The sequence below is a fragment of the Musca autumnalis genome, unplaced genomic scaffold (assembly GCF_047663935.1).
Source record: "Musca autumnalis isolate F117 unplaced genomic scaffold, ASM4766393v1 scaffold_4, whole genome shotgun sequence".
NCBI classification, from domain to species: Eukaryota; Metazoa; Arthropoda; class Insecta; order Diptera; family Muscidae; genus Musca; species Musca autumnalis.
Window position 1 is genome coordinate 197037326 of NW_027411977.1, and position 27551 is coordinate 197064876.

Below are 27551 nucleotides of genomic sequence, written 5' to 3' on the forward strand. Positions count from 1 at the left end.
AAAAGTTGTGAATTTTGCAATTCTTTAGTTGACAGTGCAAATAATGAGTTGTACTCATTTTTCTTAATTTTAAGAAAATATTTTAGTGAAATTTAGCTACTTTTTATTTTATTATATTAATAAACATGTGTAAGAATTGTATTGTTAACAAAAATATTAATAACGATATTTATTTTTACCAATAAAATGATGTTTTATTTAAAATTTTGTAATAATTTTGGTTTTGCAATAATTAAGTTGACTAACTGTATGTAGATATAAAAAGGGATAAAATTATTAAATAAATTATGGAAAACGATAATGTAAGTAAAATAACTTATTTTGTAGTTTGTGGTGACTATTTTTTTATTTTAAAGGTATAAAATCCCAGCAAAAAGCGGTGCATCCAGGTATTCCCAACGATATCAATAAATATTTATGCCAAACATCGCACTGCGTTCCAGTATGTTTTATATTTGTGCATTGGAAAGGGAATTATAAGGTCCTCGTCACATAAGAGGCAGAAATGATTTCAGCCTTATGTACCGAAGCCAGGGCCACAACGAACAGCATCAGTATACATTTCCCAAGGATCCCAAATGTTGAACTTTTGTACCTCCGCCACAACCCTAATGGACCATTTTATAAGTTAAACGAAATTTTGACAAAATATTAGGATATCAAAAGTGTGGACCAAATTGGTTGCCCCGTTTGTGCCTACCATTTTAGTGACATTTTTTGGAACTCCTTTCCTTTACCGACCCACCGCAAAAAATTATGAAAAAAATTAGCACAGATAGTGCTTTTTATCCTAATTCCAATGATGTATTGCTTTTGTTGCGGAAATATATACTTCCCGAGATATGTGCCTCCAAAGTTCCACAATGGCCCTAGTCTAAAATTTTGGTAAATGAGATATTTTTCTCTAAATAGCGGGCCTTCGGCCGGGATTTAGGACTTTCTCCTATGGACAGAATCAAAAATCTCGGGAACGGGAACAAATTTTTCTTTTAAATTTAATATTTTTGGAGGACTATATATCGGGAAGTATACATACCCTTCAACAAAATAATACATCGTTGAAATAAGTATAAACATCACTATTTGTGGTAATTTTTTTAATAATTTTCTGCGTTGGTTTGCCAAAATTTTAGACTAGGGCCTTTGTGGAATTTTGGAGGCCCATATCTTGGGAAGTATACATTTCCGCAACAAAAGTACTATCTGTGTAAAAAGTACTATCTGTGGTAATTTTGTAATAATTTTCTGGGTTGGTTTGCCAACATTTTAGACTAGGGCCGTTGTGGAAATTTTGAGGCCTATATCTCAGAAAGTATACATTTCCGCAACAAAAGCAATACATGGTTGAAATCGGGATAAAAAGCACTATCTGTGGTAATTTATTCATAATTTTCTGAGGTGGGTCGGTAAAGGAAAGATAAGACCATTTTTTAAATATTATTGGGAAGTACCGGAAGTTGTGGACTGGTATTGCCCATCTTCGAACTAAAAATTTAATTTGGACAAAATATGACGAAGGCCAAATTTTAGACCAAATCGGTTGATCAGTTCGAGAGTTATCGTGCTCTCCAGCCTCTACGTATGGTGCCATAGAGGTTTTTACAACTTTCGGACTTGCCCCTGAAACCATCGTAATTGAGTCAGCGAATGCAAGTTGATTCAAAAAATATCAAAGTGATTCGAGAGCAGGTCTTAAAGTGAACTTATCCGAAAATTTGTGTGGAAGGAGTGGACAAATATGGTTCATATTCGAACCTGATCTATATCTGGTAGATATATTAGGATGTGTAAAGTATGGACCAAATCTGTCACTTCCTTCAAGAGTTATCGTGCGCACAATTTTTTCGAACATTTCTGAACTTTTGTGGGGAAGGTACCTGAAGGAAATGGAAAATAAAAAAATGGAAAATAAAAAAAAATGGTAGACACCTTCAACTGTTTAATTTAATCTTTTCCGCCAACTTCTTCTTGTTTGTCAAATCAGCTGACTTCTTGCAAGTTTTTGCAAATTGCTGTTCGATAACAATCTGCAAATGTTTTGCTTCGAGAGAGTAAAATTTGTGGAGAGAGGTTACTGAGAACTTGCTGAGTGCTTGCAAGTACTTTTCACTTGCGAAGTTATCGTACACACCTAATGTCGCTAACCTTCAAAATACCAAATTTGGGAGGTACCGTTCCATAGGGCTATATCAAAACGTCGATCTATACCGACAAATTTCTGGCGTAAAGTTTTTTGACTCAAAGAAGACTAAATACCAAATTTCCGATATTTCAGTAAGATAATCTGGTTAAAACCTAAAAAATACCGTAAATCAAGAGGTACGCTTCTAGGGGGGAAATAGGAAAAACGTAGACCTATACTGATAATTCTTTTCTGGAATAATTTATAACCCCATGAAAGACTAAATAACAAATTTCAGTCATTTCGGTGGGATAGTGACGTCACATCCTTCACAATTACGAAAATCGGGAGTTACCGTTCTATGTGGGCTATATCGAAACGTGGACCTATACCAACGAAATTCAGTTGGAAATGGTTTTACTTCCAACGTAGACTAAATACCAAATCTCAGCCATTTCGGTGGGTTGTTGTGGCCACAACCTTCAAAATACCGAAAATCGGGAGGTACCGTTCTATGGGGGCTATATGAAGGCGTGGACCTATACCGACAAATTTCAGGTGGAAAGTTTTATACCCCCAACGAAGACCAAATATATCTATCTTAAAAATTGCGAGCTTTATCTTGATTTCAACAGGCGCACGGACAGACGAACATTGTTATATCGACTTAGAATTTTACCCTGATCAAGAATATATATACTTTATAGGGTCTCCGATGAATATTTCGATGTGCTACAAACGGAATTACAAATTTAATTGTACCCTCCATGTTGATCTGATACAGATCACATTTTATAGGAGAAGGGACCAAAAAAACCCGCATTTGGGTTAGTATGAAGAAAGAAATCAGTAATCCCAAAAACATACATAATTGCCCAAGGTAAGGGCAAAATGCATTTATTTTTAGAGTCTTGGCCTGGTTCTTCGGAAACAAATGCTCTGTTCCAGAACCTGCAAGAAGCTACTACTTTTTACTACGGTAACATTTTTTCCTTTATGTTATCGGGAAAAATAGTAACAATTAGTAGATTCTTGCAGTACTGGAACAAACCATAAATTTTAAAAAAATTAGAAAAAATAGTAATTATTCAAGTCCCACTACCAAATAGGACTTACAATTTTTGTAATTAGTCGTAGCTTAATACAAAAAAAAAATCAGATGTATGTCAAATGAATAGCTTTGATGTGTTTTCACAATTTTATTTCTTCGCATAACTTTTCGATTTATGACAATAGTCGGAGTCTTTGTGCACTGGTTTTCTGGTGCACCTCTTTTAGGTGTGTTGTGACTCATTTCCATTTTTTTAGTACTTCCTGTAATATCGGCTCGCTTCCTTAAATGTACATCACCAGTGCGTCTGTAAGGGTTCCGAACATCCCAGGTGCAGATGATGTAAAAACCTGTTCCTCTTCTGAAAATATTTTGTAAAATTATTTCCTTCCCATTAATCTCCCAGTAAAAAGAAGTAAAAATGCAAAGTAAGATTTAGTTTCTCAATAGCATTGCTATTTGTATAGTATTTTTGTATTTAATTTTTTTGATTTTTTAAATTTTTTCTTTTTTTAAAAATTTTTTCTTAAAAACTAAATACAACAGTCTTTCCTTCACCTTGAAAATAGAGAATACAATGCTGTTTACTAAAAAATTAAAAAAACTAGAGTTTAAAAAATATAAATTAATGCAATTACAAAAGCAAACAGATTTCGGATTCCAATTACGATGGCTAATAGAAAACCCCACAAATGATTTTGATGGCCATTAAAAAACCTCCAATTGGCTCATCATTTGTGAGGTTTTTTGTATGATTACGAGTTTATGTGCGAAATGCTGTAACTTTATCCTGAAATGCCTTCATTTATAAAAAAAATTAACTCCAGTTGTTATTGTTTGTGGATTAAGGTAGCCACTTGCTAATTTGGAGGTTAGTTTTTAGCCTTGGCGAAACGCTTAATCCGAAAGTGGGATAATAGAGACAGGCGTGCCATTTTCAAAAAATTCCAAGATCTTGACTCAAGTTTTGGAATAGTTTGCGTTGGCGTGCCAATTGTACGAATGGCGTCAACCTAGCCATCGTTGTACAATTCAAGATCATAAAAATTTCTTTGTTAAAGAAGTTTTGTTTTATTTTCGCCAAAGCGAAAAAAGTTTTTTTTGCCCAAAGGCAAAAAAGGTTTTTTGTCACTTTGAACCATTTCGAAAAATTTAAACCACTTTCCACACACCAAGTCGTTGGGTAATACTTTTAAAATTTGCTACAATTTCCTCCATAGACAACCCAACAAATTTCCCGTCCGAGGAAGGGAATTTGTTTGGGTTAAATATTTCGAAAATTGCAACGCCTTAGAAAAGAGAAAACTTCACTTCTTGGTGGCAAAAATACCAGAATATTTTCAAAATGTTTCAAAGCAACGAGGGGGGTTTTTTGCTGCATTCAAAAGTTAGTTGAGATGAAGTGGGGTTGCAAAAGTACATGCATACGGAAAATTTCCTACACTATAAGCCAAACAATTTCTTGAAATGCCAAATTTTGTTCCCAATAAAGGAAAACAAAATTTGGAATTCAAGCAATTGTTTGCCTCAAAGTGATGGAAATTTCCCCACGCAGCTACTTTTAAACCCCACGACATCTCTCGTAAGCTAGTGAATACAACGGGGTGGATACTTTCCCAAACTTTGAGATAAACAATGACTTCCTAACTATATTCAAACTATGCCTCAACTTAGGCTTGGAAAAGCCCAAAAATAGGGGAATTACTTCCCCAACTTCTGAACTCAGACAAACTTTAGCCTTGCCATAGTTTGGAAAAAAGTTAAAAAACAAGTCATTACTTACCGAAAGCCAGGAAAGCAGCCGATATACTTTGCATGATTGTTTGTTTGTATGTTTGAATAGTAAGACAATAGATTTAAAAAATCCATAAACGTCTAAGTTTCGTGTGGTCCAGGCGTTCATAGCCTGTAAAGCCGGTTTTGTAAGGTAAAACACAGCGTGTACGCGGAAGGCGTCCTAAAATGTAGCCTTAACCTAATGATAATGCAGGTGAACTCCCAATTCCAAATACCCGAAACGTTCCCAACAAATCTCTTAGATTCTAGGGTACTAAAATCAAAGAGATTCATTATGGAATGGCTCCAGCATTGAAATCAAGAGAAACCTATCTGTAAATGTGTTGAAATGAGACAGTCATAACTGGTTTGGGAGAGGTACAAACAAATTATAACTGCACTCTGTGTTAGATGGGTGATGTCACTACCAAACTCTCTTAGAACTTGGTTATATAATTTGTTGAGGTTTTTTTCTGGCACTTGGGAACTGGTGTATGACATCACTTGTTGTTGATGATGTTGTTGTTGTTGCTGATGTTGCTTTATTCTTCTTCTGCCGATTTACGTTTGCGACACTGTTCTGTGGTATGACCACGGAAATTGCAATACGTACAACGTTTTGTGCCCTTGGAGCCACGCACTGGTCCCTTTTGCTCAGCTTCATCTTCCATCATGTTATGTTCAATGATGCGACCCTTCTCCAAAAGCTCACGGAATGTCTTGAAATCATGGCGTGCAATATGCTTGCGATATTTGATGTTCAACAGACCATAGACTAAATCGATTTCGGTTTCTTCATCATGTCTATCGTCAGGCAATTGAGCCAAGAGGGCCCGCTTCTGGCACACAAATGTATCAATGGCCACATGGTCATCCTGTTTCTTCTCAAAGATTTCCATATAGATTTGATAGGCTGGTTTGGTGGGTGAAAAGTGATCACGAATCAAGGCCAAAACATCATTCCATGTTTTAGCCTCTTTGCGTACACCTTGCCACCAGGTTGATGCCAAGCCATAGAAGAGCAAAGAAATACCCTTCAAGGCATCCTCGTCACTGATACATTCGATTTCCTTGTACGTTACAATTGAGGTTATGAATTCTTCAACGGCTTCATGATCACGTTGGCCACCAAAGCGAGATGGGCAATTGCTGAAACTTCCCTTCGATTTGGTTTGGACGTTTTCAGCAGCCTGGGCAGCACTGTTGGCAGCGGAGATGCGTACAGCTTCGATGAGTTGTTGCAATTGTTCGGTGGTCATCTGTACCATTTGAGCCATTTTTTAGATGTTGTTTTTTTTTTGGTTTTCACTTTTATGATGAGTAATTCGCAATGTCGCGGAGTGTATTGCTGGTTGGTTGAGTAACAAAGCCACTTGTTTTTTGTATAGCTGGCGAATGTTGAAACTTTTTTACCGTTTAACTCCGTACGAACATTGGCTGGGTTTGGTCGTTGCGTTAATCGTAGTTCGCAGTAGACTGGTTTCTCAAGGCAATGCGTTGGCCTTTTATACCCGGCAAATGGATTCACAAAGCCAGAGAGCAACACCAAAATACCCCACCACAAGTGTTGGTAGTTTTATTCTCGGCAGCAGAGAGATGAGTAATTGAATTTCATCATGTTTGAAATTCCTAATAAAAAGAGAATCATTTGGGGGTTCTCTTTCTTGGAAACAAAATCAATGGGGGATACATGCCAAGAACATACGTACGTACATTCATACTTATTCATGTACATTTACCAATATTTTTCAAAAAATTGATAAACAAACTAAATTACTGATATCATGCAACCTGATAAAAGTTATAACTCTAATTATTTATAGTAGAATTTATTGATAGTTTAGAGATGTAGATAACAGTTTGGAGGGTTATCAGGGCCCAAATTGGGGGATTTTTTTAAGAATGCATAAGTTTTCGATGACTTTCAAAGCTGCAGTATTTGATGTTTTATAAATATTTTAGGGGACACGCACAAACATATCAAATGTGGGTTTTTAATACATTTTTGAAACTTCCTTCATAGCTCCGGAAGAGGTGGAAAAATTCCAAGTACTCAGCAGTTCTATAAATACGAATCACTTTTACGACCTTTGGATCTACGTTGCATCCATCCTAAAGTCAAAGATATATATTTTTTTCCAGAAATCGTGTACTTCCCTAGATATAGGACCTGAAAATTTCACAAAAATTCTTTCTTAAGATTAAATTTACTAAACCACCCGATTGGTGTCATTATAAAACTTACGAAATATGGGCAAACATACTCTGTCCACCGTACTCATTACTTAGTAATGAATAAAGTAATTTTGCAAGTAGTTTTGACTTGTAAAATTAAAAAAAACTAATCCATTATTTTTCAGCCTAATGCTAATGCAGAAGGTAGCTTGTTTACATTACTTTCTAATGGTTTAGTTTATCCGGCTCCCAAATTTTTGCTGGACCTAATACGTGGATCCAGTTCCCCCAACAGCATAAAAAAAGCAGAATCAATTCTCTCCAGTTTGGAATAAATTGAGGATTTTTTTTGTATCATACAACTGATCCGTGAATTTGAGAAATTCCAGGAGTGGATTGTTTGTCTTCAAAAATAAATTTCTGAATATAACCATTGAAGAAAATTTTCAATGGCGCCATATACTCTATACAGTGTTTACCTTACTGTGGGTATACCCAATTTGCAGAGTGGTTAACTATGTGGGGAATGTAGCTCTCCTCCGACAATGTATCGCAAGCAGAGTTCGAAAATAAACAGTACACTAACATAGTGTACCGCTCCGAGTACAGTATCACTAAAATATTTTTAGCGTTAGTGTTCCGGAACACAAACACTAAAAAATATTTTAGTGATACTGTTCCGGAGCACAACGATAAACGTAGTGTACCACATTTTGGTACACTAAAAACGTTGGGTACCGCAGTCGGAACACCAAAAATCGTAGTGCTCCGCAGTCGGAACACTAAAAATCGTAGTGCTCCGCAATCGGAACACTAAAAATCGTAGTGCTCCGCAGTCGGAACACTAAAAATCGTAGTGCTCCGCAGTCGGAACACTAAAAAATAACGTAATGATAATGTACCACACACGAGTTTGTAATGATTTTCGAGTAAAATTAAATATTTATAAGTTTTGAGATAAGTACAGATTAAGACATAAAAACTCAGATACACCTATTAAATCCATGTATGTATACATACCCAGCAAAATGTTTGCCTCCAAAGATGCAGTTAAATGATATGTACAAGTGATCTGGATGTGCATCAAAATTTGCATTTTCACTGATGATTTTTACAAGAGCGTGACTACTGAAAGATGCACTCCAAAGCACTGCATTTTAACTAACCCTTTGGCATTGCATTTTAACTAACCCTTTTGCACTGCATTTTAACTGACCCTCTGGCACTGCATTTTAACTGACCCTTTGGCATTGCATTTTAACTAACCCTTTGGGGTAGAATAGGAGGCAGTCCAAAGCACGTGTTTGGTACAGGCATTCTGCGGAAATTGTGCAAGCCATTACAAAATATGCCAGAACAAATAAAATGCATTTATTATTTGTACAAAACAAAAATATTAACAACTTTATTACATTAACACAAATTATGAAAATTCTCCATTGAATTCAATCGCAAACATGCGTGTTTCCTCCGCTTGCATTTGTTCCAAGCTGAACTGTTTTTGCTTCATTTGCTAAATGGGTTGTCTTCCCATCACCAGTTAAGATTTCGACACGTACTCCAACAGCACTCCATTCGGAAATTTTCTTCTGGTGAGTTGCCGGAAAAATGTTCACAAATTAAATATTAAATATTATTTAGTTTGTATTAACAAATGTTTGGACATGTTAACACGCTTATCTCTTTTTGGAAAATGAAAGCCGCTGCCTGTAGAGATGTACAATCTGATTTATGTACATATAGGGATCTCTAACAACTGCTAATAAAATGTAGCGAACGGAGTGCCTTTTTCACGACTCCGTTTGGACTGCATCCGGATGCTGTTAAATTGTGAGGAATTGGAGTGCCTTTTTCACGACTCCGTTGAACTGCATCCGGATGTTGTTAAAATGTGACAAGTGGATGTGATTCTTTGAATTGCATCCAAATGCGGTTAAAATGTGAGGACTGGAGCGCCTTTTTCACGACTCCAGTTGAACTGCATCAAAACATGCCGTGACAGAACTAGTCCACATTGCACTACTTCCAATTTATTTTGCTGGGTATTAATTAATAACGTTGTGAACTTAAGTAAAAAATATGAAAAACATTGATTCGGTTGTTGTACAATGGCGCACTACAAATTGTAGTGTTCTGACTGTGGATACATGAGTTTATTAAGATTTGTGAGGAAAATTAAATATATTATAATTTTTTTTAATAAATACAAATTAAAAAATAAAATTTAATAGAACGCGTGAAAAACACCTGATTTGATTTTTGGAGTATGGATCAATAAAAAACGTAGTGTTCGGCTGCGGAGTACTAAAAATCGTAGTGTTCCGACTGCCGGATCACTAAAAATCGTAGTGTTCCGACTGCCGGATCACTAAAAATCGTAGTGTTCCGACTGCCGGATCACTAAAAATTTTAGTGTTCCGACTGCCGGATCTCTAAAAATCGAAACAATGGAACAATAAAAATCGTAGTGTTCGGCTGCGGAGCACTAAAAATCGTAGTGTTCCGACTGCCGCATCATTAAAAATCGTAGTGCTCCGACTGCCGGATCACTAAAAATTTTAGTGTTCCGACTGCCGGATCTCTAAAATATCTAAAATATTGTAACTAATTTTAAGTACATGGATATAACATGCTCATCTTAATTTGTATTTATTAATTTTTACTTGACCCAAAAGCCATCAAATATTTAATTTTCCTCATAAATTATAATAAACAGATGATTACCTAAACGTCGAACAGTAAAATTTTTACTGCTCCATTGTCCAAAAACCAGTCAGATGTTTTTCACATTTCCTACTAATTTTTATTTCTTAATTTGTATTTATTAAAAACAAAAAACATAAAATATTAAATTTTCCTCACGAATCATAATAAACTCATGTGCGGTACATTACCTTATTGTATTGCACGTGGTACACTACGATTTTTAGTTATCCGGCAGTCGGCACACTACGATTTTTAGTGATCCGGCAGTAGGAACACTACGATTTTTAGTGCTCAATTGTCTAAAAATCAAATCTGATGTTTTATACATTTTCTTCCAATTTTTATTTATTAAATAACTAGCTGACCCGGTCCGCGTTGCTGGCCCGTTGTTTGGGTTCTCCGTGTAAACTTTAGTTATCTATCCAGCATTGATACAGCCATAATTAGGCATCCCTCTAGAAACTTCATAATATAAATCAATGTTTTGACATAAATTCCATGTAATAGTATCCCCCAAATTTAAGATATAAAATCTCTTTTATTATACCCTTCACCATAAATTGACAGTTTAAAGCACTTTGTGACCCACATATAATGATCGGTGCACGTCAATTAACATTGCTATATATTGGATTGTTGGTCTCGGTTGGGGTCGTAATTATTACTGCAGAGAATTGTCAGTATAGGTCCACGTTTTGATATAGCTATTTTTGAGCATTTAACATCATTATCACACCGAAATGGCTAATATTTGGTTTTAATGTAATTTAAAGAGGAGAGCATAAATATTCGTATCGACCGAAAGACACGCCTTTTTATTTGCGCTCGGTATGCAACAGTTATAGGTTCACGTTTTGATATGGCTCCCATAAAGCAGTACCTCCCGATTTTCGATAGTTTGGAGATATAGTCACTTTTGGGGGTCGTAAACAGTCTTGCAGAGAATTTTCAGTGCACGTCCTCGTTTGATATAGCTCCCATAGAAGGGTGGCGCCTGATTTTCGCTATTTTTGGTGGATTTAACCTCTGGATAGTGACATTTCAAGTTATCGGGATTTTACTGTATTCCAAAATGTGGAGTTGATCGCACTATCCCACTTATTGTTTAGTGTTCAGCGTTTATAGCATTTTTTAGGCACGCAAAATTATGTATATTATCTGAAATAATAACTGTTTGAACATTTTGTGATGACCGCGATATTTCACTTCCGCGAAGACCATTCAGGGTCAAGACGGTAATTACAGTAGTATTGCAAACAATCTGTAAACAATACGTTCAAAAATATCATGGACTTTAAAAAAAATTGAAGGAGAACCTCCGGTCACTACACTTAGCCATTTTAAAATAGCTCACGACCGCGCTATCCCACTTGCTCAAGCTATTGTTCATATCATTTTTGTGTCACGCTTACTAAAATTATTAATTGAAATAATACATTTTTGAAAACTTTGTGATGACCGCGATCATTCAGGGAAAACAATCTGTAAACAATACGTTCAAAAATATCAAAGATTTCTGATTTTCTTAAAAACATTGTGGGGGGACCACCGGTCACTATTCTTAGCAGTAAAAAACAGCTTACGACCGTTCTAATAACCTGAAATAATACATTTTTGAAAATTTTGGGATGAACGCGATATTTCCCTTCCGCAACGACCATTCAGGGTCAAGACAGTAATTACCATAGCAATGCAAACAATTTGTAAACAATATATTAAAAAGTATCTTGAATTTCGCGGTTTTCTTAAACAATTTGTGGGGAGGACCACCGGTCACTGCACTTAGCGGGATAAAAAAATAGATTACGACCTATTCTCAGACCTAAAAACTCCACACACAAAATTTCATAAGATTTCCCAATCGATTTTTCGGAATTCTTATATAGTGACATCTCATGCTATCAGGATTTTACTGTATTCCAAACTATGGCGTTGACCGCGTTATCCCACATATTGAAGCCAGTGTTATAGCGGTTATGTTGTCACGCTTACTAAAATTAGGTATATTATCTGAAATAATACATTTTTGAATAATTTGGGATGACCGCGATATTTCACTTCCGCGAAGACCATTCAAAAAAATATATAGCCTATTTTCACCACCGGTGTTCCCAGTACATTATCTGAAATTTTCAAGAAAATCTATTCAGCCGTTTTTGAGTCTATTCGGAACATACAAACATACTAACATACACACATTGCCTTTTATATATTAGATAATTTAATAAATAATAAATAAATACATATTTGTTTATCCTAAAAACATAAAATATTTAATTTTCCTCACATAATAAACTGACGATTATCTTAACATTATTTTTAGCGTTTCGGCTCGTCGTACGCTACTATTTTTAGTGTTCCGACAGTCGGATTTACTACGATTTTTAGTGCCCCATTGTCCAAACATCAAATCAGATTTTTTTCACATTTTCTTTTAATCTTTATTTATTAAAAATATATATAAAGTATTTAATTTCCTCAGAAATCATAATAAATTCATGTATGGTTCATTACCTTATAGTTTCAAAACGTGGTACAAAACAATTTTTAGTGCTCCGGCACGAAGATTTTTGTGCTTCATTCCACAAAAACTAAATATTATTTTTTCATAATTTTGACCAAATTTCGCAATGGGTTTAACTAATTTAAACATACATGGATGTAACAGTCTATCTTAATATTTATTTGATCAAATTTAACCAAATATTTAATTTTCCTAAGAAAACATAATACCTTTATTATTTTTTAGTGTTCCAACACGTGGTGCACTATGATTTTTAGTGATCCCGCAGTCGGAACACTAAAATTTTTAGTGCTCCGCAGTCGGAACACTAAAATTTGTAGTGTTCCGGCAGTCGGAACACTAACATTTTTAGTGCTCCGCAGTCGGAACACTACGATTTTTAGTCCTCCGCAGTCGGAGCACTACGATTTTTAGTCCTCCGCAGTCGGAGCACTACGATTTTTAGTGCTCCGGCATGCGGTACACTACGATTATAGTTGTGTTCCGGTACAGTATCACTAAAATATATTTTAGTGTTTGTGTTCCGGAGCGGTACACTATCGTAGTGTACCTATCCACCTTGGTACGGTACAGAACGGTACGGTACGATACCATAGTGTTTATTTTCGAACACTGATCGCAAGCCTGAAAATAAAAAAAAATATGTAAATTATTAATCTCGTTTTATAAAAAAATGCTTTTATACATACCTTCCACCAATCTGTTAATAACACTATGCAACACGAAAATTATTAACCATATTCTGACACCGCAGCGTGATAGAAGACCAAAAAAGGCGGAATCCTAAAATTAGGAGTAGTGATTACTGTTGGAGTATAGGATTGTGGTAGTTTTGGAAATTCGTACTTATGGGTACAAAAAGTTCTAAACTGTTCTAAATTTGGTACAATTTGGATTTGAGTGAACGGATAGAGCTGCAAACCGGAAATTTGGAACTACGATTACTGTTGTAGGGTTGGATTGAGTCATGGAAATATAGCTTTGGAAAATTGTACTTATGTGTACGAAAAGTATTAAATGGTAATAATGGTAATAAATTTGGTACAATTTCGATTCGGGCGAACGGATAGAGCTGGGAACCTAGAATTTGTAATAATAATTACTGTTGGAGTACAGGATTGAGGTAGGTTTGGAACTTCGTACTTATGTGTACGAAAAGTATCGTGAAATTTGGAATTATGATTACTTTTGCGTGTAGGATTGAGGCAGATTTCGGAAATTCGTATTTTTTACATATAAGTACGAATATTTGAAAGGTACTAAATTTGGTACCATTTGGATATGGGTACAATATGGTACTATTTGGAGTGGAGGATTGAGATAGTTATTGAAATTCGAACTTTCGTACGAAAAGTATTAAATGCTATACGAATAACGGTGGAATTCTGAAATTTGGTATTATTGTCGCTGTTGATGTGTAGGGTTGAGATAAGCAATGAACGGAAACAAACAAAACGATTCCCGTACTAATCACACAAAGCCACAAACTTTTCAGCTTCTCTGAATCGTTTCATTCTCACAACCAAAACAAAAACACAAACTTTTCAATGTAAAAAGATGGAAACCGTACGATTGCTGAAATGTAACTTCGGCTATGCTTTGCCGAGTTGTTTCATTCACCACCGAAACGACTAGTATTTTTGGGAAACGTTTGCCTGCCGTGCGTATTGTCAATGCCACACTCAGACACACACACACATGTGATTGCTTAACAACCAATGGTGAGCAAAATAGGAAAAGAGAAAATTTAAGGGATTGTCCATGTCTAGATAACTTTTCGACCAATATAAAGTTAGTCGAAAAGTTATCTAGAGATTAACCACTCTGAAAACAGAAACATGTACCGTCTGCAAAGTATTGGTGTTTGTCGAAGAAATAAGGCACAAATGTATAAATAATTCGCACTTGCTTTTTCTTAATATTCTTCGTATAAATGCAGCATCCAGTTATAGAATACAGTGTTGATGCACTGAACATATTCGTACATATTACTGGAATTAAAAAGAAACACAAAGGAAATATACAAATTTGCCCCTTCTTCTCTCTAACAAAAAAAAGAGAGAGAGACAAAGAGAGGGAGAGAGAGAATATGAAAAGTCAAAAATAAAAAAACACACAGAAACAAAAATTGTTTTTTTCACATTATGTTTTAAACTGACTAAAAATAGGCAAAAAAAAGTTAGTTTATTATCAGTCGAAAAGTTATCTGGCGTTGGACAATACTGACCACTCAGGCGCTCATCGCCTTGTAAAATTAGTCAGTTGGCATAAGGCAAAATTATCGATAAAATGCCACTTATGTTTAAAAAAAAGCTAGCTTTATGTGAGCTTTAAATCGGCCACAGTCCCTACAGGGTTTTTCTGTTCAAAGTGGTTCATCTCTAGATAACTTTTCAGCCAGTTTTTAGTCAGTTTAAAAATTATCGATCTATTATCAATCATTTTATTAACTGGTTCATAAAAGTCCGACAGGGAAGCAATGACAAATGAGAAATAAAGAGAGAATACGTGTGGTTTGTTTTTACTATACGGTAAGGAAGTGATCACCAACGGTTTAGAACTATTCCGTTTTCTATCTGCTCTTGTGGAGTTGAGTACTTTTCGCTTTGTTCGCACTCACGAATGTAAACAAAACAAAACTAAACAGCGAGCTCGGCCAACGTGGGTTATGTTTCGTTTTGTATTGTTCCTATGGAAAATACGAAACGAAACGATTGGAAATGTTATTTAAAGTATTTTTACGTACGCTGGAGATAAGTGAACGAAAATTACTGAACGCCACAAAATTTGGTTAAAATATTCAGAATAAATTGTAAATAAGTATCGCGATTGGGATATCGCGATGTTATTTTTGAAACGAAACCTATTATAAGTACTTAATTTGGTTGTTTGTTGGTTTGTTGGTGTTCTGATAAGGAGTTTTTGAAATGCATACAAATTCTGAAATTAGGTATGGAGGTTGCTAAGGACTGAATTATTGAGTTGGTATTGGAAATACAAAAAATACAAAATAGTACGAAATTTGGTGTTGGGTGATGCTGGAATTTTATAGTTAGTGTGCGCAGAGTACGAAAGTGCAATAAATTTTATATTGGGCTAAGGAGAAGTTGTCAGTTTCACTGTTAGAGGTGTTAGTACAATAAGTGTACTAGAAGTATTAAATAGTACTAAATATTGAAGCACTGGTATTGAGAATGTCTATAAAAATCCGCATTTAAAATGTATGCAATGTTTCTGTTAAAATTGTATCGAATAGTGTGCTAATGATTTAATGTTAACGCTAAGGTGGTTTCTAAATTTTCCACTGAAATCAAACAGTCAAACGTATCTTTTGAACAAAATTGTTTATTTTTTTTATTCTGGACGTTTTAGAAAATACAACTATTGTTTTGCAATAAGGTTTTTATACCCTGTGAACAAAAAAGTCTAAATTAAAATGTGTAAAAAATAACTGTTATATAGGGGCCATGTCAAACAAAGCGTGCGCATTAAGTAACATTTTTTTGAATAAAGGTTTTCTACATGTTGATATCATAAATGCCGAAATTGCAGATTCTTCGGTTAGAAAATATGAATAAAATCTTTAAACTACCCCTACTGTTCTAATAAAACATGGACTGGAATTTAAAATGGGTAAATGGGTAATGGAAATTCAAACTATAGATATATGAACAATACTTAAAAGAAATTAAATATCAATTAAAATAGGTATTAGTACATCAAAATTTTCAGTGTCCACCATTTTCATATGAAATATTGTTTATTTGTATATTATTCCCTTTCCGCATACGAAGTAGCGGGCATTTGCTAGTATATATATAATTGTTCCACAAACATCCCAGGGGGACAGGGGGGGGGATTCATATTAGCTCAATGATATGGACCTACTGTTTATCGCCGAGTCCGAACGACGTGTTTAAGACACCAGTTGTAGAGAAGTTGTACAAGGCTGAAATAATCAGAAAATGTCGCCAACATTACTGAGGGGTATTTTGCCACCGTTGAAAAGTGTTTGATGTTGACTGGCCGGGGAATCAAACCCACGACCTTAAGCGTGCAAGGCGGGTGTGCATACCATTGCACCACGGTGGCACCCCTCAAACATTGGTTAAATGGTATTAAAATCTGCTGTAATTTCGGCCTTTAGGCTAACGATAAAAATGTACCTCATCGAAATAATGGCCTTTGACTTCTCATATGTTTCGACAAAAGTCGCTTCAAATAATTTGACGTCGATTTAGCCCAGTTCGTTCGTCTCTCTGGCTCGAGCGCATGAGAACTCTCGAACGGATCAACCGAACTTTAAGTTATATCAGTTCATTCCTTTTTTCCCATAGATTACGTTTGAATATGGATTATATCGGTTCACTCCTTCAGGTACCTCCCACACAATATCCGATTTCACCGAAACATTGAACATCCTAAAATTACTTCCGGACGTACATATGTATGTATATCAAGTATCAAGAGGGTCTATATGCGACAACATCTTCGGATACCTCCCTCACAAACTCCATTGGATATTTTGACCAATGCTACTGCTTTAGGTCTTGGTTACAGCGATATTCTATTTTTTGTGGGTAAGTCCATGCTTCCTGACATTAGGTTCAAAAGCTCTAAATCTTAGCATGACCAACTAAAATAACGGCATGACACCATAACTATCAAAAGGAATGACTTCCAAAATTAGGTCCACTTCCAAAATGCACCATTCTTTCAGGTATCTTCTCCACAAAAGTGCAAAACTTTTGCGCTCTTATCGAAATCAAATTTATGAGCTCAACATAAGCATTTATTCGCAACGCCCACAATCTTGAAGTTTTATACCCAAATGTTTCGATATTTTTGTCGGAAAGTTTATACGTCCAAGAAAGGTCACGAAATTCTGAAACTCCCTGACTACACAATTTTTAGGACAAAGATTTGGTTATGAAGCCCGTATTCGATCTGTTCATAGATAAAAGTTTCAACTCACACAAACTGAGGGTATATCTATGTCGGCAACCCGACTGATACATTTTTACTTGCTTTCGAGAAAACAAAAGTTATGAATTTTCATAAGTTTGCCTCCGCTGTGCCGACAGAAGTCATAGTCCTTGGAAAGTTTTAAATGTCATCGAGTACATAAACATCTAATCGTACAATGAAGATAGAAATATTGCGGAACAACAACCATTGGGATATCAGCAGGGCTATTCTTTAACTCAATTTTTGAATTACCGACAATTGTCGGTAAAATTAAACTGCTCATAATTTCGGTAATTGCCGATTTTTCGGTAAGTTAGCGACGAATAAAAAGCAGTCGTAAAGTTCTACCGATAGTAAGACTTGTGTAAACTTTTATTGAACTTTTCATTCATAATTTTGTGTTTAAATTTTACGGATTTTTGTCGGTAACTCAAAAATGTTTTAGAGAATCGCACTACTGATTGAGTTTTTCGACTTAACCTATTTTAAAATTTTGCCGAGACCGAATGTGGATTTCGTAGTCTCAAACAGTACTGCGAGTAGAATTCGGAGTCTATGAGTCTATGTTAGTATCGCCCGACTCCGGATAAAATTGTTTTCTCTTTTTTCTAAATGCCCGTTCCAGAACCTGCAAGAATCTACACATTTTTACTACTAAAAATGAGTAGGTTCTTGCAGTACTGGAACAGACCAAAAATGTAATTTTCTGAATTTTTTAGTTGGCCTGCATGGACTCTATCACTTCTGATAAAATAGTAAAGTTTTGGTGTTTTTATGACATAATATAATATTATTTTCTTAAAATATTTCGGTACAGGTCCAATCTGTACTCGTGGATTCGAGTTACTCTTTTTGTGGAGTTATTTATTTCAATTAATTAATGGTATACAAATAACATTAATAGGTTTTTAGATAAATCTTCTTATCAGAATCAGTCCTCTTGGTAAAAATGTGTTCAATTGATAACTTAATAAGGCAAAAATAAGACAAAACTTTTTTAATGGGACTGAAGTTAATGTGTGATATATGGATATGTACTTTAAAGAAGAAGAAATACTGAAAATCTTTTAAATAGAATCGAAAATGCCAAATAAGATCTACTGTGATTTAAAATTCTGGAATACATTAAAACGTAAACCTACATGGGTAATATTCATTTGAAAGGTTTTTAGTTATTGCGGCAATTCTGTTGGAGAATTTGGTTTAAAATCTTTAAAATACCAGGCGGAATTTTTGTATGGGGACTATACTGAACCTGATATTGTTCATTTCAATTCTAAACATCCAAAGACTAGTTTATTATACTCTGTTCCAAATTTCAAAGTTATATCTAAAATATTGTAAACTCTCTCTATTGAAATTATATACTTTGTGTCAATATTCCATATAAAATCAACTAAAAACCATATACAATATCCTTATGTAACGCTACACAACATTTTTTAATTTCATAATTTTTGGTCAAGGTGACCCCCCCCACCGAAATGAAATTCTGCGTACGTCCCTGGTTATAACCGATATGACGTTATAAACGACGACGTTAAAAGCGATTTCGACTGTAATCAAAATGTTTTTTATGTACATTTTTTATTTTATAATTACTGCCCCCTTTTTTTATACATAGTAGGTTTTTTTTGAGTACTTTTAATATCCCTCCCTTGTTATATTTAAGCTTTTTTATATAATATTAAATTGAACATTATACAGTAGTATACAGCCTTAAGGTAGAAAAACTGGGGATATGAAAATTGAAATAAATAAATAAAATAAAAATGTACCTTAGATGTCAATAAACATATTTTTAGAACATACGAACTCTGTATAAACGGTTCTTAAAGGTCAAAATAGCAAAGCAAATGGGATTTTTATCCTGTTTTCTCTGGTTCTGGTCCACAGATACTAAACCGTTCAATATTCCAAACAGAGTCAACTACAATAATGTAGCAAAGATATCAGTAAACAAATATCTGGAACATAAGAACTGTCTGCGAAAGGTTCTTAAAGGTCAAAATAGCAAAACACTTTAGAAAATGTTCGATTTTCATACTTTTTTCTCCGATTCTGGTCCATAAATATCAAATCTTCCAACATTTAAGAATACAGTCAACTACAAAAATGTACCTAAGATTTCAATAAATAACTTTCCAGTGGAATCAATTATTGAAAAGTTGTTAAAATTTCTTTTGTTTTTGTAACAACTACAAAACAAACAAATGAAATTGTTGTAAAATAAACAATGAGTAAAGTTGTTAAAAAGTTACAGAATAGGCCCAGGAAAGAATGATCAAATATAATAGAACTTTGAGCTCAAAGGACCGTTCCTAGAAGTTCATATGTTCTAGAAAGTAGTTTACTGAGATCTTAAGCAGATTTTGTAGTTGACTCTATTCTTAAATTTTGGACCAGTAGGCCTATTCTGTAAGTTTTTAACAATCCGACAATCGACAACGTTGTCGACACAAGAAATTGTTTGCAGTAACGATTGTGCTATTCTGTAAAAATGTAGACAAGTTGTCTATAAACTTTCAAAAGCTTTCAATTTAGAATGTATTAATAAACAAAACATACACACATACCAAAGCCAAATCCAATATTGAAAATTTTTGTCGATTTTTTAACAACGACTATTTTGGTGTTGTTTTCATAACGACGTTTTTTTTTAAAAAAATTGTTAAAATTTGTTTACAGAATACAAAGGTTTTAATTATGTTGTTAAAATGAGTTTCTCGAAAAAATAACAATATCGACTGTGGTTAAAAAGTTACACAACTAAAGAAAAGGGGATAAAAATGATATCTGTAGACCACAACCCAAGAAGAAATTTTAAAAGAAATTCGATCTTCCCGACTTTGACCTTGCAGATGATGTTTGATGAATTTTATGCATTCACAATTTTTGTTCTTTAAGACAAGGGCTACAACTGAGAATAAATTAAATTTCTTAGCAGTTTGGAAGATATGTTCCTGACAAACTTAGGCCTTTTGACGTCAAATCCTCAAACCATTGGAGGCATATAACGGTGAAAGTTGATGAGAAAGGGAAAAACGACGAGACACGTGTATTTTTTTTTTAGTCTTCTATCACACTGTGGTGTCAGAATATGATTAATAAAACATAACTCAAAAAATTACATACAGTGTAATTGTAGATCCAGGTTTAATATATTTTTTGATGAGGAGCCGTAGGATTTCTTTGGATAAATCTGTTACTGGAAACATGAAACTTTATAATATCCTTGCTCAGCACCACTGAATACCGACTGACCCTGGATTCTACAATTTAAAAAACCAGTAAGGAAGGGATCAAAGTCGGGCGAGGCCGACTATATGATACCCTACACCACTGTGAATAGGTAAAATATATATGGGAGCTAAATCCAAATGTGAACAGATTACGATATAATTTGGCACATATATTTCCAAATTCCATCAAAATTAGACATACATAGCGTCTTTGGTGCATCAAATACCTCAAATCGGCCGAAAATATATATGGGAGCTATATCCAAATTTGAACCGATTTTCACCAAAAGCAATAGCGTTCTTTATTAGTCTAAAAAATGATCATCCCCAATTTTCAGCCAAATCGAACAATACACAGGGTGGTGTAGGGTATAATAGATTTCTGAATTTAACCATTGAAAAAGATTTTCCCCGAATTGATATTTTCAAATTATGGATTCAGGTTTAGTATATTTCTTTATGGTGGGTAGTTTTCTTTTATCGATCTTTGACTAAAAGCATGGAACAATCCTTGCTCAGCAACACTGAATATTGGCTGCCACTCAACTACATGTCCTCGGTGGTATTTGCGTTTTCCAACTATGAATTCTAATATCTCAACATATCTATCTCAAAAATGTTTTTCGGGGCTCTGGTTATACAAACTTCTCTACAGAAGGTGTTCCAGTCCACCTCTTCCAGAACGCCGGGTAACGCAACCTCCTTCACAACACGAAAGTGATATCGTCACATAAATGCCCAAAGACGTAAACCACAAAACCAAAACTTTACAGGAAAAGCAAAAAACGTTATAAAATTAAAAATATTTTTTATAGAATATCAATCTTATGAGAGCGAGTATTTGGAGTATTATCAATCATGTACGAATGGGTGTAAGTAGTGAAACTAAAACCGCGAAAACGCTTGATTTTGGGATCCGTCATTACAACGATATCTGCAATTTTATCCCATTTTCCGAAATGCCATTTCTTGAATTTTTGAAGGTAGAAGCTTGAAGCCGATCATGTATTTTAGCTTTATGTATCAGATTCAATCGAAAAACGAATTTCGATTTTCATATATCGATATACATATATCTCGTATATTCATATATTTTACATATTCACAGTGGTGTACGGTATCATATAGTAGTAGGCCGCGCCCGACTATGATCCTTTCCTTACTGGTTGTATGCCTACAAAATTGTTTTTTGATTTGTTAAAAATCTCAACTCGTTTCCCTGTTATCAACGTTTACATTTTTTATTTCAGGCTACATCATTTTCAGTGACAGTTACTGATCGTTCTACAAATAAACATCCAGTGATTATAGCTCTGACTCAATATGACTAATACCAGATCTAGACTAGCTGTATTGTCATCCGATACAAAGGTTATAAAAATATCAACCATAACGTCACTATTTAAAAACATTTAATTATATTTTTTTCTCCCTGAGCTAATGACCCCATTTAAGACCCAATACGTAAATAAACAAGTAAAAAAGCATTAAGTTCGGCCGGGCCGAACTTTTCATACCCTCCACCATAAAATATTCATTCCTGTCCCCAACTTTAAGTGAGTACGCTAAAATGTCAGATAATGTACATAAAATGCTTCATTTCCTTTTTTATGGTGCCTATATCTAACTGTTGACAATTTTTGGTGGGCTAGAAATTGGGAGGTACTGTTATATAGGGGTTATAATAAAACATGGGCCTATGTTGACAGTTTTTGATGGGAGCCTTTAATGTCAAATAGCTCCTAATTCGGTTAAAAAATATAGCTAGAGTCCTCAAAATATCGAAAATCGGTACACAACGTGGGAACTTCAAATGTCATTAACAGCTAGTTCGGAGGTATCTGGGCTATACGAAAATATGAACTTAAATGAACAAATTACAGAAAGTTCGTCCAAAAAATAAAGCTAAGGTACGGAAAATCGGGAGGTTTGTTTTGTGGCTATACAAAAACATGGACCTACGTTCGGTTAAACATTTTAAGTAAAATCCTCAAAGTGCCGAAAATCGGGAAGTATCGTTATATTGGGGCTATGTTGAAAATTGTTGATACAGAAGTGTGGTGACCACTACAACCTTCAAATGTCAAATTACAGTTGGTTCTGTTAAAAATTGTAGCTAAAATTGTCAAATTACTGAAAATTGGGAGGTACCGTTACATGGGAGCTATATCCGAACGTGGACCTATGTTGAACATTTTTGATGGAGAGGTGTTGTGACCACTAAGAACTTCAAATCAAATTACTGCTAGTTCCGTTTTATATTGTAGGTAAAATCATCAAATTACTGAAAATCGGAAGATACCGTTATATGGGGGCTTTCTTGACAATTTTTAGTGAAGAGGTAAGGTGACCACTAAGAATTTCAAATGTCAAATGTTCAAATTACAGATAATTCGGTTAAAACTTGTAGGTAAAATTCTCAAAATACCTGAAATCGGGAGGTAGCGTTATATGGGGGCTATTCCAAAACATGGACCTATGTCCGCTAGTTATAAATGTTTATTGACATTTAAGAACCCTAAATGTCAATGGATAGCTAAATCGGTCTGAAAATGTAGATAAAAACGTCAAAATGCCGTAAATCGGGGGTACCGTTATATGGGGGCTATACCAAAACGTAGACCTATGTCCACAAGTTTTGTCACAGAAGTCTATTGACATTTAAGAACTTCAAATGTCAAATTATAGCTTCATCGTTCTAAAAATGTAGCTAAAAACGTCAAAATACCGTAAATCGGGGGTACCGTTATATGGGGGCTATACCAAAACGTGGACCTATGTCCACAACTTTTGTTGTATAAGTTTATTGATACTGAAGAACCCTAAATGTCAAATTATAGCTATATCGGTCTGAAAATGTAGATAAAACCGTCAAAATACCGTAAATCGGGGGGTACCGTTATATGGGGGCTATACCAAAACGTGGACCTAGGTCCACAACTTTTGTTATATAAGTTTAGTTACACTTAAGAACCCTAAATGTCAAATTATAGCTATATCAGTCTGAAAATGTAGCTAAAAACGTCAAAATACCGTAAATCGGGGGGTACCGTTATATGGGGGCTATACCAAAACGTGGACCTATGTCCACAACTTTTATTGTATAAGTTTATTGATACTTAAGAACCCTAAATGTCAAATTATAGCTAAATCGGTTTGAAAATGTAGCTAAAACCGTCAAAATACCGTAAATCGGGGGGTACCGTTATATGGGGGCTATACCAAAACGTGGACCTATGTCCACAACTTTTGTTATATAAGTTTATTGACATTTAAGAACCCTAAACGTCAAATTATAGCTACATCGGTCTGAAAATGCAGCTAAAAATGTCAAAATACCGTAAATCGGGGGCTACCGTTATATGGGGGCTACCGTTATATGGGGGCTATACCAAAACGTGGACCTATGTCCACAAATTTAGTTATATAAGTTTACTGACACTTAAGAACCCTAAATGTCAAATTATAGCTAAATCGGTCTGAAAATGTAGCTAAAACCGTCAAAATACCGTAAATCGGGGGGTACCGTTATATGGGGGCTATACCAAAACGTGGACCTATGTCCACAACTTTTGTTATATAAGTTTATTAATACTTAAGAACCCTAAATGTCAAATTATAGCTGAATCGGTCTAAAAATTTAGCTAAAAACGTCAAAATACCGCAAATCGGGGGGTACCGTTATATGGGGGCTATACCAAAACGTGGACCGATATAGCCCATCATCGAACTTGACCTGCCTGCAAACAAAAGACGCATTTTCCCAAAATTTCAGCGTCCTATCTCCATTTTTGTGGATGCTAGAGTGATTACCACAGACGGACGGACGGACGGACGGACGGACGGACGGACGGACGGACGGACGGACGTGCTCAGATCGACTTAGAATTTTACCCTGATCAAGAATATATATACTTTATAGGGTCGCAAATGAGTATTTCAATGCGTTACAAACGGAAAAACAAACTTAATATACCCTCCATACTATGGTGGAGGGTATAAAAACGAGTTTTATGTTTAATAATTAATTCCATTATTTTATTTATTTTTATCTTATGTAGTTATAAAATTAACATTAAATTACAGCTAGTGAGCAAATTATAAAAATAATATTTATAAAATCTTGAACACAATCTTAAATCTAATTTTACCGAGTCCTTTCCATAGTTCTACCCTTTTCGAGTAGATCTCTAAATGACTTAATTTCATGGCGGGGAATTTTTTGACGAAATTTGTTATTCAAAAGACCATAAATAAAATCTAATTCAGTCTCTTCATCGTGACGACCCTCCGGTAATTTGGCAAGTAAAGCTCTCTTTTCCAGAATAAATGGATCGATGGGTTCACTATCTCCCTGTTTTTTCTCAAAAATCTCCAAATAAATTTGATAGGTTGGTTTTGTTGGTGAGAAATGTTCTCTCAACAAATGCATGGCGTCATCCCATGTCTTGGCCTCTCTTCTCACACCTTTCCACCATGTCGATGCCAATCCATTGAAAAGTAGCGGTAGACCTCGTAGGGCATCTTTATCGGATATTTGTTCCATTTCTTTATACGTTTCAACGGCATCTATAAAAACTTCAACGGCATCGCTGTCACATTGTCCCGAAAATCGGGTGGCACAATTGGCAAAACTTCCCTTGGATTTGATTTCATCGATAACTTGATTTTGTTGTTGTGGCGCCAGGGAACGTATTGTTTCGATTAGAACACGAAATTGCTCCTCGGACATTTGTGTTGCTGCCATTTTGATGATAACGGAGTGGAGTGTGGCGGTATTTTACCCACCGACCGGCCGGCAATATGTTCAGTTGTTTACGTTAGTCAAAGAGAAACTAAAAGGCAATAACGGAATGTTTTTCAAAGTATTTTATTTTCGTTGTGAAATAAAAAACAAGAAATGCCCACAAACAAAATTATATGTAGATACGAATGTTACTGTGCGTCTTTTCAGTGGTTCTCAGCTGTAGGTTGGGTGATTCGTGAATGAGTCATTTTTTGTTTTGTTTGCCATATTAAAAGAGCTAGTTCAAGAGATTTATTGAAAAATTCTCACGAGATGACAGAAGAGGGAAAATATTTATTTTTTAAAAGAGAAATAGAGAAACAGTTTGAACGAACTATGGGGCCATATGATGGAGACCAAACGATGCGTGTTTTTGCTTTTTAAGTTTTTTTTGTTGTTATTTTGGTGTTAGTGGGGTTCCCCATATGCAATAAGGCCATACTATGTATGTATGTATATAAAACTATTACAATCTAAATTTGTGTTGAAGCTAAGCGTTGTGAAGTGACGCATTTTTATAGCGAAGACAAACTAAATTATCTATTAAAAATGAATAAAATTACTAAAATTACTGAGAAATTCCGCTCAACAAATTCGGAACTAATTGCCTATTAAGACCGTCTCGTCTCTCAGAAGGCGAACCAAGCTCCGCGGCAAAAAACTGTGAAACGTGTTCGACCCTTCGACCTAGAAGACAATTGTTTCTGATGCAGTCACCCCATCTATCTCCTATGCACCAGCAAGTCATAGTCGAGTCCGAACTATCGAAGATGAACAGCTGATTGACAGAATAACTAATCACACAAGAATTCGGTGGGCGATCAACAGTTTCCAGCCTTATAAATCACCGGGACCAGATGGTATAATACCGGCAATGCTACAGAATGTGGCTGAGTCGGCGCTATCAATCCTGGTAGACATTTTCAAGGCTTGTTTATTGTTATCGTACATACCTGGTCTGTGGAAGGAGGTTAACGTGACCTACATCCCTAAAGCGGGGAAGCCAAGTCATACTCTACCAAAAGACTACAGACCAATTCGACACCTCCAAATAATAGTATGCTAAGTCTAAAAAGTGAGTTTTGCAGGAGAAGCTCTCAAAGTTTGAAAATTTTTTTGAACTTCAGTACTATGCTAAGTCAATATTTTATAATATGTTTATAACTTCTGTTCGGATTGACCGATCATTACCAAAATTAGACAGAATATAAGTTAAAGGACGTTCGACACCTCCAAATAATAGTTTGCTAATTCTGAAAAGCGAGATTTGCAGGACAAGCTCTTAAAGTTTGGAAATTTCTTTGACCTTCAGTACTATGCTAAGGAAATATTTGTTTATAACTTCTGTTCGGATTGTCCGATCATTACCAAAATTTGACAGAATTCAAGTAAAAGGACGTTTAATATAAAAATGTAAAGAACTTGAAAACATGCTAAGTCGACTTAGCATACTATTTTTTGGAGGCGTCGAATTAGTCTTTCTTCCTTTCTCTTAAAAACATTAGAAAGGTTACTGGATCATGAAATTAGAACACAATTAAACCCCATTAACATCAGTAAATCACAACATGCCTACACTAAAGGCAAATCAGTGGAGACTGCCTTGCATGAGGTGGCTTCACGTTGGCGGCGTTCCTCGATATATAGGGGTCTTTCAATAACGTGAAGCTTGAATCAATCCACAATGCTCTCAGCAACACAGGCATTTCCTCCATCCTTGTGGAATGGATTGATGAAATGCTGAAGAGTAGAATCATCAACTCATGCATAGGACAGAGTCCCGTGAGGAAATATGTTTACAGATGCACTCCGCAGGGAGGAGTTCTTTTACCCCTGCTTTGGCTTCGGGTAATAAATTAAATACTTGTGTGTTTCGACCGGCTGAAGATCAAGGTGGTTGCCTATGCCACTTATCAGCGGCGAATTCCTGCCAACCCTGTCTGAGCTCATGCAAAGAGCCTTAGCACAACTTGCAAACTGGGCCCAGAACAACAGTAAGGGATTAAACCCGAAAAAAACAGAGCTTGTACTATTCACTAAGAAACGCAAAATTCCCAATTTCGAGCCTCCAGTCCTGGACGGGGTGGCCCTGGTATTTTCTACGGAAGCTAAATACCTCGGCACTATTCTGGACCATCGCTTGTCATAGAAAAGAAATGTAGAGGAGCGAACGAAGAAAGGACTAATGACACTCTATTCCT

General features: G+C 35.3%; 2 protein-coding genes across 2 annotated transcripts; both read right to left on the bottom strand.

Moving 5' to 3' along the window:
- Positions 1-3607: 3607 nt before the first annotated feature.
- On the bottom strand, positions 3608-6549 carry LOC141400693 (activity-regulated cytoskeleton associated protein 1-like). The gene has a single exon (XM_073980073.1). The coding sequence runs from the start codon at positions 6224-6226 to the stop codon at positions 5492-5494; it is 735 nt and encodes a 244-aa protein (XP_073836174.1). The 5' UTR covers positions 6227-6549; the 3' UTR covers positions 3608-5491.
- Positions 6550-24597: 18048 nt separating this feature from the next.
- On the bottom strand, positions 24598-25556 carry Arc2 (Activity-regulated cytoskeleton associated protein 2). Its single transcript, XM_073980076.1, has one exon. It carries the CDS (start codon positions 25309-25311, stop codon positions 24712-24714), a length of 600 nt encoding a protein of 199 aa, XP_073836177.1. The 5' UTR covers positions 25312-25556; the 3' UTR covers positions 24598-24711.
- Positions 25557-27551: the final 1995 nt, after the last annotated feature.